This window comes from Arachis ipaensis, chromosome B1, assembly GCF_059453495.1.
Source record: "Arachis ipaensis isolate K30076 ecotype BB chromosome B1, ASM5945349v1, whole genome shotgun sequence".
Taxonomy (NCBI): Eukaryota; Viridiplantae; Streptophyta; class Magnoliopsida; order Fabales; family Fabaceae; genus Arachis; species Arachis ipaensis.
This window is the reverse complement of record NC_142436.1, coordinates 71,565,037-71,577,086: the sequence shown is the minus strand read 5'-3', so window position 1 is coordinate 71,577,086 and position 12,050 is coordinate 71,565,037. Positions and strand designations below refer to the sequence as shown.

Sequence of the window (12,050 nt, the reverse complement as noted above, 5' to 3'; positions counted from 1 at the left end):
GGCCACCCTCAGACCGCCGTCTTCCACCACCACTGCCCACCACCACAACCCTCGCCCCAACCTTCTCTCCATCACCCACCTCGCCCAACCCAAACCCCTGTGTCCACCACGCCATTCCCGCTCCACCACCGCGCCGCTGTGTTCCCTCCCAGTGCCGCTGCGTCACCACCACCATCTCTCTGCCCTCACCTCTGTTCATACACATACTAGGATGTTTGACCCTCAGCGCAAAGGAAAAGGCAAAGCAACCACTAGCAAAAGGAAAAGAGGCGAATCCTCTATGACCATCCTCGACATTTTGCATGACGACTCCTGGCGGGAAAAGCACTTTACCCCGCAGGAGAAGGATGACCAGCTATTCATTGCCACAGATCTAGTTAAATTTGCAAACAGATATTGTGAGCAGAAGTATCCAGTGTTTGCCACTTCCAGGAACCTGTACCTAGAAAGAACTCTAAAAATTCCAGAAGAACTACATCAGTACACCTCCGAACAGATAAAACAGAGAGGCTGGTTCTTCTTGGAAGGAAACTTGACAGAGGTCAATGCTTCCTGTGTCCGAGAATTTTACTGTAACTATTTCAAGACTTCTCTGGATGCAGTGCACCTCAGAGGAAAACAGATTTTGGTCACTGAGGAAGCTATTGAGGACATCCTCCAGCTTCTGCCTAAGTCAGATCAGCCTGACGGTTACCAAAAGGCTGAAGAGGATATGAGATTTATGAGATTTGACTGGGATGCTGTCAAGCAGAGGATAGCCCTTGATCCCACTGTCCCATGGGTCATGGGAAAGAATACAGCGATGCCTAAGGGAATCAAGCTGATATATCTGAATGATGAGGATCGACTCTGGCACCAGATTCTGAGCAACTATGTGATGCCGAGCACTCATGAGACAGAGCTGCCCGCTGCTATGATCACCCTCATCTGGTGTGTGATGGAGGGTAAGGACCTGTATCTTCCACGTTTCATCCGGCATTATATGGCCAGGGTCCATGTTAGAGGCACCCTCCCATTTCCTTATCTGATCACCCAGCTAGGCCGCCGAGCTGACGTGCCTTGGGAGCTTGCTGATGAGAAGCCACCTGCTGCAGGCTGCAAGAAGATTATCACTCACAGCAGAAAGTTTCAGGCTTTAGGTTACAAACCCCCATTCCTCACTGCTTCTGATGAGGCAGCCACACCTTCAGCTGCCCCTTCTTCATCCACTGCTGCACCAGCAACCACCACTGCACCTCCATCTGCCTCAGAGCCTATTTACCACCTCGTGTACCGCCTTTTTCAGCAGCTAGACCAGATGGAGCACCACAACCAGCGGCGATATGCAAGATCTGAGCATCGCAACAAGCAACGCTATGCGCATTTAAAGTTATTGCTCCGCACTGGCCACCATGACATTCCCTCTGAGCCTGACACACCATCAGAGCCATCTGAGGAGGAGGCGGACGAGCATGAGGAGGAGGCACCTACCCAGGCCGAGCAGGGAGGACCAGAGCAGGCTGCACCACAGCATGAGGAGCCTCACCAGATCCAGGCCACAGACCCAGAGATTCCTCTCCAGTCAGCACCTCCACTGTAGTAGACAGATCCCACTACACTCATAGAGACTGCAGACCCCCAGGCCACCACAGAGACTCCAGCAGCCCATTCTTCCGGTGATGACACTTCTTCACACCCAGCTTGAGTGAGCATCGAGGATGATGCTATATTTTAAGCGTGGGGAGGTCGCCATCCCTGGCTTATTTTTTTTGGTGAACCACTACAGACTCTTCTATCTTATTTTATTTATTTTTCTGTATTTTTATCTTTATTTTTATTTTTCAGTAATTGCACATTGTTCTTTTGCTGTACTTTTACTTTATTTCCGCATGATTGCACTTTAGTTTATATCTTAGATATTTGGTTTAGTTTGCAACTCTAAACTTATTAGTTATAGAATATGTGGATTAATTAGTATAGTTTACCTTTTTAGCATATAATAGTTTGATTTAATTGAAAATAAAAAAAAAAAGAAGTAAACTAGAGACTTTAACATAATCAAACATCGACACACCTTGTATATATAGCATTACATGTTAGTTAGTTAACAACATTTCTTCAAAGAGGAACACTAAGATTTTAAGGGCCACCCTAAGATTTACATTGAAAATAATGGGAACTCTTGATTTCTACTTGCATGACATACATAACTGATATATGATTTTTGAGCTGAAGAACACACAGCCTGTGAGTTTTGAGCTTAATTGTATGGTTACATTCAAACCATAAATTTCATTCCTGTGTGTTTTGCCCTTCTTTTTCATTCTGGTGTTCTTTACTTTGTTTTAATCTATATGTCCAATATAGAATATAGATACATACCAAGAGATGATTGAGGCCATCATTTGAATTTTTCCTCACTTATCCCAAATAAGCTTACCTTTTTCATCACCCTTTCTAGCCCCCTTGAGCCTTTTTAATCCCCTCTTGTTCTATAACCACATTACTAGCCTTAACCAGAAAAATAAATAAAAATTCCAAATTTAATCCTTGGTTAGCTTAAGATAGATATTGTGTATAATTTAAGTATGGAAAATTCTATGAGAACATGGGAGGATAGAAAAAGTGGGAAATTGGAATTGAATAAGTTATTTGAATATTTGGGAAGCATGCTCATGTGAAACCAAAATAACTAAATTTCTATGTGCAACACAAAAAAAAAATTTTTATTTTCAGTATTTAAATAAGGGGATACAAAAATTACCCCCAATGCAAAAAAAAAAGAATCAATGCACATGGGACAAAATTTCAAAATTAAATTTAATGCATGAGCTTGTAATACAAAGTGGAAAAATTTGGGTAAATAGGTAAAAGAACTTTAAATTATATAAAGTATGTGTGTTAGGTGAGATCTTAGACTAGTCAAGGATTCACTTTGTTAGCTCACTTAGCCTTATACATATACCCTTACCTTTACCTTGGCCCCATTACAACCGTGAAAAAGACCTCATGATTTTTGTATGTCTGTATTCCATAATTGTTGATTGGTTAGATGAAGAACAAAGTTTTAGAAAGCAAGGATAGAAAAAGAATAGATTGAATAAACACTGAGTGACTAGAGAGTAAACACAAAAATCCAGTGAGGGTTCAATAGCTCATCACCATATATCTCTGCTTAATTGTTAATTGTCTTACAGGTTTGTGAAATACTTTTACCCATCTCAATTGTAAAAATGCTTTAATGCTATCTAGGGTCTGCTATGTATATATGATTCCATGAAAATATGAAATAAATTAACCACATGTAGGCTTTATATATATAGGCGGATAATAACTAAAGTTGCATGATTCATGTAGGTAGTTTGCATTTAGAATAGAATGCATTGCATGTGATTCCACCATTCTAACTTTACCCTTTCTCCTGGATTTAGCATGAGGACATGCTATTATTTAAGTGTGGAGAGGTTGATAAACCCATATTTTATGATGTATTTTGTGCTCAATTTAAGTAATTTATTCAATCCTTTACCCACTTATTCATGTAAATTGCATGGTTTTACTTTCCCTTCCTTATTATGTGATATATGTGAAAAACATGTTTCTTATGCTTTAAAAATATTAATTTTAATTACCCTTTATTACCATTCAATGCCGTGATTTGTGTGTTAAGTATTTTCAGATCTCCTAAGGCAGGAATGGCTTAGAGGACAGAAAGGAAACATACAAAAATGGAAGGAAAGTACAAACATGGAGTTTTGAAGAAAAGGGCAGCGACGCAAACGCATGGACGATGCAGCCGCGTGCCTAGCGCGAAAAGGCATCGATGCGAACGCGTGACTAACGCGGACGCGTGCCTTGAGAAGAACACAAATGACGCGTACGCGTGACCAAAGCGAACGCGTGACAAGGGAAACTCTTAGATGACGCGAACGCGTGATAGACGCCACGCACCAGAATTTGCAGAAAATGCCCCCAGTGATTTCTGGACCCTTTTTCGGCCCAACTCTGAATCCAGAAACACAGAATATAAGCCAGAGAATGGTGGAATCAAAGAGGAAGGATATCATACAATCATAATTCATAATTTTAGGATTAGATGTAGTTTTTAGAGAGAGAGGTTCTCTCCTCTCTCTTAGGATTTAGGATTTTAGGATTTCTATTAGTTTAGTTCAATTCATCTTCAGTCACAGGTTCAATATTCCTTTCACTTTATATTTCTCTTTTACTTTCAGATACTTTAATGCTTTTATTTGTTGATTACTTATGTTGCCAAATTGGCTTACGAACCATTCATGTTAGGATTTTCTTTATTTAATATAAATTGAGGTATTTCAGATTTATTATTCTTATTTAGCTTTTTATATTCTTGGTTTTAATTGATTAATTGGAGACTCTTGAGTTATCAAACTCATCGTGATTGATAATTGTTATTGTTGCTAATTGAATTGAATTCCAATAACTCTAGTCCTTTCTTAGGAATTGACTAGGACTTGAGGATCAAACTAATTAGTCCACTTGACTTTCCTTTGCTTTAATAAAGGTTAACTAAGTGGGATTAAAACTCAATTCTCATCACCATCGATAAAGATAACTAGGATAGGACTTCCAGATTTTCATACCTTGTCGAGAGTTTTATTAGATATTAATTTATTAATTTCTGCAATTTATGTTCCTTGTTCAAACCTTTTAAAAACCCAAAAACACTGTTTTTCATAACCAATAATAAATCATACTTCCCTGCAATTCCTTGAGAAGACAACCCGAGGTTTGAATACTTCGGTTTATAAATTTTATTGGGTTTGTTACTTGTGACAACCAAACGTTTGTACGAAAATATTTTCTGTTGGTTTAGGAGCTATACTTACAACACGATTATATTTGTGAATTTCTTTACCGATAGGAAATCAGTTCGTCAAGGATCAAATTTAATTTGTAAAAGAACCTTTGGCTCATTTTTAGTTTTTCCCTTTTAAATTTTCATTTTCAATTTGGGAATTGGGATTAGATCATGTTTTCTTTCTGTTTGTTCTTGCTTCTGCAAATTCTACTTTCTGTTTTGGGTTTTTGAATTGAGATTGAAGAATTCCATTGAATTCCTTGATCTGAGAATCATCTTTGCTTTTATTTCAGATAATTCTGAGAATTGGAGAATTGGATCTAAATCTTCTCTTCTATTTTCATTTTCATTTCTTCTGCAATTTATTTTCTGTTTGGTCAAGAGAGCAATTGAGATCTAGATCTGCTTTTTGATCTTGTTGCTCTTCTGAAATTTTCAATTTCTCTTTTACGATTTCACAATTGATCTAAGTTTTCTTACTGTTTGTGTCTTCAAGCAATTTTCTATTTCTGTTTTGCTACTGAGCTGAATCTCTTCATCTCATAGCTCTTTGATTTACTTTAATTTACATTTTCTTTAGTTCAATTTGAATCCCAACACCCAAATCCCTTTACTCTTAATGCAATTTACATTTCCCCGCAATTTAGATTTAGCAATTTAAGTTTCAGCTCTTTTACTTTCTTACACTTTAAGTTTCTGCAATTTACTTCTTCTGCACTATTAAGATTTAGTCAATTCATCCTCTCTCTTTTATTTTCTTGTAATTTAGCTTCTGTTAACCAAGTTTCACTCAAAACATCAAATATTCACTAAACTAAATTCATCACCTAACTAAAATTGCTCAATCCATCAATCCCTGTGGGATCGACCTCACTCTTGTGAGATATTACTACTTGATGCAACCCGGTACACTTGCCGGTGAGTTTGTGTGGAAATCTAAATTTTCACCCATCACTTAGACATGGTAGCAAACTCCAAGAGAACTTCTTTACCTTTAGCATGTTGCGGTACACCACCACCTTCGATTATGGACACTTTATTCTCAACAGGCTCATTACTCAAATCAACATTAAAATGCTCAATCAAGCAAGTCAAAAACATACCATATGACAAGTTACTCCTTTTATCACTTTTCACACATTCCCGCATATGATAAATCATAAAGTAAGCTAAAGATATGGGGATGGAGTTCAAAACAGCATAAAGAACAAGGGTGTCATAAACAAGTACCCTCTGATATGATCCGCTTTTAGGAGTAAAAGAACTGTCATTAATGCTAGGAACAAACCTTCTCTTTTTATAGCAAAATTATTAATGAAAGCGGTTTTTAAAAATTAATTTGAATTTTTAAAACCATGAAAAATGAAAAGACAAGTCATAAGGAATGATAAAATATTAAAACTATCATGACTTGAAATGGAATGAAGTGATGACATGTTGAAAAACTAATTTCAAAAAATTAAAAGAGTTTTATAATTTAAAAAAAATAATGAGCCCATATCATGTGAACAAAGTTTGTCTTACATAGGCCCAAAAGGTGGTTACAGCATGCTGTACAATAGGGCACAGTTCTCCATGTTTAATCCACAAATTTTCTGGGCTTTATAGAAGTCTTCCTTTGAAGATTTCATCACTTGTCCAGTTTTGTCCCCCTGCTACCTACGAGACAAAAACCAACAGAATTAACAAAGTCACAAATTTTCAATAGAATTCAAATCTAACATTCCCAAACTGTTCCTTAATGAGCAGAATCTATCTTCACACAAGGGTTTAGTGAAAATATTAGTAAGCTGTTCTTCGGATTTTACAAATTGAATATCAATAGTTCTCTTTTGCACATGTTCTCTAATAAAATGATATCTAACTTTAATGTGCTTGGTTCTAGAGTGCAGAACAGAATTTTTAGAAATGTTTATTACACTCGTATTATCACAAAATAAGGGTATACTATTGATTTTCAGTTTGTAATCCTCCAACTGAGTTTTCAACCAAATTAATTGTGAACAACACGCAGAGGCAGATATATATTCAGCTTCGGCTGTGGATAGAGCTACTGTGGCTTGTTTCTTGCTTGACCACATGTTTAGTGAGCTTCCAAGGAAGCAACACATTCCAGATGTGCTCCTTCTATCCACCCGACTCCCGCATAATCTTCATCACAAAACCTTACTGCACAGAAATCATTAGATCTAGGATACCATAAGCCATAATCACATGTTCCTCTAATGTATCTAATGATTCTTTTGACGGCTAAAAGATGAGATTCTTTTGGGTGAGATTGAAACCTTGAACATACACCCACACTTTGTACAATATCTGGTCTAGAGGATGTAAGATACATGAGTGAGCCAATCATTCGTCTATACCGTGTTTCATCCACATCTTTGCCATTTTCATCCTTTTCAAGTTTAGTATTTGGATGCATTGGTGTTCCCATAGGTTTGGAATTTTCTAGGCCAAATTTCTTGATTAATTTCTTAGCATATTTTCCTTGGTGAATAAAAATGCCACTAGGAGTTTGTTTAATTTGGAGACCAAGAAAGAACGTTAGTTTTCCCATTAAACTCATTTCAAACTCACTAGTCATGAGTTTTCCAAACTCTTCACACAAGGATTCATTGGCCGATCCAAATACTATATCATCCACATAAACTTGAACAAGAAGAATATCATCATTAGATTCTTTGATAGATAAAGTAGTATCGGTGGTACCCCTTTGAAACCTATTTTCCAACAAGAAGGCACTAAGCCTTTTATACCAAGCTCTTGGAGCTTGCCTAAGCCCATAAAATTCTTTTGAAAGTTTGAAAACATGATTTGGAAATTCTTTATTTTCAAAACCGGGGGGTTGTGCCACAAATACTTCTCTATCTATAAATCCATTAAGGAAAGCACATTTGATATCCATTTGGAACATTTTAAACCCCTTGTGGGCAGCATAGGCAAGAAGCAACCTAATTGCTTCCATTCTTGCTACCGGGGCAAAAGACTCATGAAAATCTATACCCTCCTCTTGATCGTAACCTTGGGCCACTAATCTAGCCTTGTTACGAACAATACTACCATCCTCACCCAATTTATTTTTAAAAATCCATTTAGTACCCGTTACCTTCTTACCATTAGGATTGGGTACAAGTGTCCAAACCTCATTCTTTTCAAATTGAGCAAGCTCCTCTTCCATGGCTTTAACCCAAGATGGGTCTTCTAGGGCATGCTTCACGTTGAGAGGCTATAATTAGGACAAGAAAGCAACATTGCTTTGATCAGCTTGCTTCTTGCTTAAGGATCTAGTGGTCACGCCTTGGGAAGGATCACCAATGATAAAATCATGAGGGTAACTCTTCATAAATTTCTATTCTCTTGGCCTTGGAGGTAAGGATCTGCTTTGATGAGCTTCAGCATTCTGATCAGTTTCAGATTCTCTTACTGGCTCAGGAGACAAAATGGAAATGTATCTTCCATCCTGATGAGACATTTCTGGGTGGACAGAATCTTTACTTGGGACAGTCTTGGGATTTTCTTCACTAACTTCATGGTTCACAATATCCTGACAGCCTGCATCATCTTCTACCACAACACTAGGAATTGAATTAGTATCACAAAAAGAAACGTGTATGGATTCTTCTATGGTTCTATGTTCTTTGACGTAAATTCTATAAGCTTTGCTAGTGGTGGAGTATCCAACAAACATTCCCTCATAGAATTTTGAATCAAACTTTCCAAGATTGTCTTTATTATTAAACACAAAACATTTGCATCAAAAAATGTGGAAATACTTAAGATTAGGAGGGGTTCCTTTCCATAGCTCATAAGGAGTTTTCTTTAACCCTATTCTAATGATAGTCCTATTCAAAATATAACAACCTGTATTTATAGCTTCAGCCCATAGAAATTTTAGAACCTCATTTTCACAAAGCATAGCCCTAGTCATTTCTTGAAGGCTTCTATTCCTTCTTTTAAGTACCCCATTTTGTTGAGGTGTTCTAGGACATGAAAAATTATGAGCAATTCTAAAATCATCACAGAATTTTTCAAAGTCTTGATTTTCAAATTCTTTTCCGTGATCACTTCTCAAGTGGACAATTTTCAAATCTTTTTCATTTTGAATTCTTTTGCAAATAGTTGAAAAAGCATGGAAAGCATCATTCTTATGAGCTAGGAAGAGTACCCAACTGAATCTCGAGTAGTCATCCACCACCACCAAACCATAATCTTTACCTCCTAAAGTTTGAGTTCTTGTTGGACTAAAAAGATCAATATGTAACATTTCTAATGGCCTCTTGGTGAAAATTCCATCTTTAGGTTTAAAAGAAGATTTTACTTGTTTGCCTAGTTGACAAGAATCACAAGTAATATCCTTATCAAATTTAATGTTGGGAATTCCTCTCAGCAAGATCTTTTTAACAAGTTTAAAAATTTGGTACATGCTTGCATGACCTAATTTCTTATGCCATAGCCATTTTTCAGATTCAAGTGAGGTAAAGCATGTTACTTTTTGATCTTTTAAATCCTCAAGAGTCAATCCATACACATTGTTGCATCTTTTAGCTTCAAACAATGTTTCACCAGATTTTTCACAAATAACTAAGCAATCCAATTTTCTAAAAATAACTTCATACCCAAGATCACATAATTGGCTAATGCTTAGTAAATTGTGCTTCAAACCATCAACAAGAAGAACATCATTTATAAAAGAAGAAAAACTTTTACCAACTTTTCCAATGGCCACTATTTTTCCTTTTCCATTATCACTGAATGTGACAAATCCTCCATCATATTCATCAAGCTTGATGAAGAAGGTTGCCTTTCCGGTCATATGCCTAGAGCACCCGCTGTCCATATACCACATATTTTCCTTTCGCTTGGATGCTAGGCAAACCTGCTCAACATGATCAGCCATAAGGCAAGTTTGAGACTTGGTTTTTGATTCTTCATCTTCATCAGAATAGTTCTCCAAGTATTCCTATGAGGCTATCAGTCCTTTCTTCTTTCCCTTCTTTGGCTTCTCCTTCTTCTTCAGTTTAGGACAATCAGATTTGTAGTGCCCAGCCTCTTTGCAGTTGTAGCAGATCACTATGCTAGAATCTTTCCTTGGTTTCCTTGAAATGCTTCCTTTGCTCCTTTCTTTTAGCTTCACCATTTTCCTGAATTTTTTTGTAAACAAAACAAATTCATTTTCAGAAGAATAATCACTAGATTCATCATCCAGGGGGTCAGTAATAGATTTGAGAGCTATTCCTTTTCTTTTAGAATCTTTTTTCAAATATGTATTTTCAAAAGCAAGTAAGTTTTCTCTCAAATCATCATATGTCATGGAGTCAAGACCACTACTCTCAGATATCACTATAGCCTTAGTTTCCCACTCTTTTATGAGACTTCTCAAAATTCTCCTCACAAGCACAGATTCAAGATACGTGATCCCCATAGCATCCAAGCCAGTGATGATGACATTGAATCTTTTGAATAACTCATCTATAGATTCTCCTTCCTTCATTGAGAATATTTCATACTCTCTGTTTAGCATGTCTATTCTGGTCTTCTTTACTAGAGTTGTGCCTTCATGAGTGACTTGTAATTTGTCCCAGATTTCCTTTGCCGTTGTGCATCTTGATACATGTCGGTATTCCTCAAAGCTGATTGCACAGTTAAGCAAGTTGACAGTTTTCGCGTTGAGCTCCACCTTTTTTCTATTTTCTTCGGTCCAGCTGGCTTCACCCTTAAGAGAGACCACACTATCAGCTCCTGTGGTGGTTGAAAATTGAGGACCTTCCAAGATTATTTTCCAGAGTCTGTAATCTACTGATTAGACAAAAATCTTCATTCTTTCCTTCCAATAAGTGTAGTTCTTTCTATTAAAGAGAGGAGGTATGTTGCTTGACTGTTCTTCTATCAGAGTGTAGGCCACCAGATTTGAGCCACTATTTTCTGTCATCAGGATCTTTTCTCCAAGCTGCAAAGCTTGATATCTTTGAGACCAAGCTCTGATACTAATTGATGGTTTATCAGTGGCTAAGAGAAGGGGGGTTGAATCTTAGCCCCTTTTCTTGCTGAATAACTCTTGCTGCCCTGTTAAACTACTTTAGGAGATATTTCTGCTTTTTGTCTCGTCACTAGTCAAGAGACATTTTTTTTTGTCTCGTAACCAGTAAGGAGATATTTTTCAATTTTGTCTCCTACGAACAGATTCAGAAATGGAGTAGAAGAGAGAGAGAATCACACCAAGAAGTATCCTAGTTCAGCTGCTAAGTGCAGTGCAGCCTACATCCAGTCTCCATCACAACAATGATAGAATTTTACTATAATCAAACAGATTACAGACACCAATTCTTCCTAGGAACTACCCTTCCTATCCGAGATAAGTCCCGAATCTATCCCCAATCCTGAACTTGACTTGGTCACCTACCAAGCTTTCAACTTCTAAGTGCTAACCCAACTTGGAAGGGGATTCCCACAGAATCATGATACATAACACAGATGTACAAAGGACCTCTAGGACATCTATGGCTTTTTCTTTTAATTTTGTATCCTCTGCCTTTTTTCGCTCACTGGCTTTTTCTTACAAACCTCACACAGTTTGCCTTTTTCACCATGAGACTCAAGACAAACAAAACTAAACAGAAAAATACAACATGAATCACATTGAAGGAGAAGATCTTCTATTAACTTGGGTAGTTATGAGAACTCTGTGCTAACTCTCCTTATTTCAAGCCTTGGATGTTCACCCTTATTATAGAAGGAAAAGCCTCAAAGGTTGAAACGGTTGTACTGAGCCAACTTTTTCTTCTTTAACATCAAACCGGTTCGGACAAAGAGAGAAGAGAGGGAACCGAATACAAAAACCAACATGCAAATACTTCACTCTCATCCCATCTCACCAAACTTCATCAATCTGGGGCTTCCATCTTGACTTGCACCCCAAGAAGGATTCCTGACCCTTGATGAGTCCTTGATGCTTGACAGCTCCATCTACTCTATCTTCTACTTCTTCCCCACGTAGCTACAGTGGCTACCTCCTGTGATGGATCAACAAAAGTAGAGACGAACCATACCCTAGGGATCTTCTTCTTTGACCGAATTGGATCTTCTACCATTTTTAGGCATGATAATCTTGAGACTTCTTCACCACTTCTTACCATAAGTGGCAAAGATATCAGCCATGCTAAACAGTAGATATTTCTTTTGTAAGAGCCATCATCACAATGGCCTCTTTCTTGCACATAGCTTCACTACTACA

At 37.5% G+C, this 12,050-nt stretch overlaps 1 protein-coding gene across 1 annotated transcript; it reads left to right on the top strand.

Moving 5' to 3' along the window:
* The first annotated feature begins 211 nt into the window (after positions 1-211).
* On the top strand, positions 212-1,579 carry LOC148576982 (uncharacterized). Its single transcript, XM_088502822.1, has one exon. It carries the CDS (start codon positions 212-214, stop codon positions 1,577-1,579), a length of 1,368 nt encoding a protein of 455 aa, XP_088358948.1.
* Positions 1,580-12,050: the final 10,471 nt, after the last annotated feature.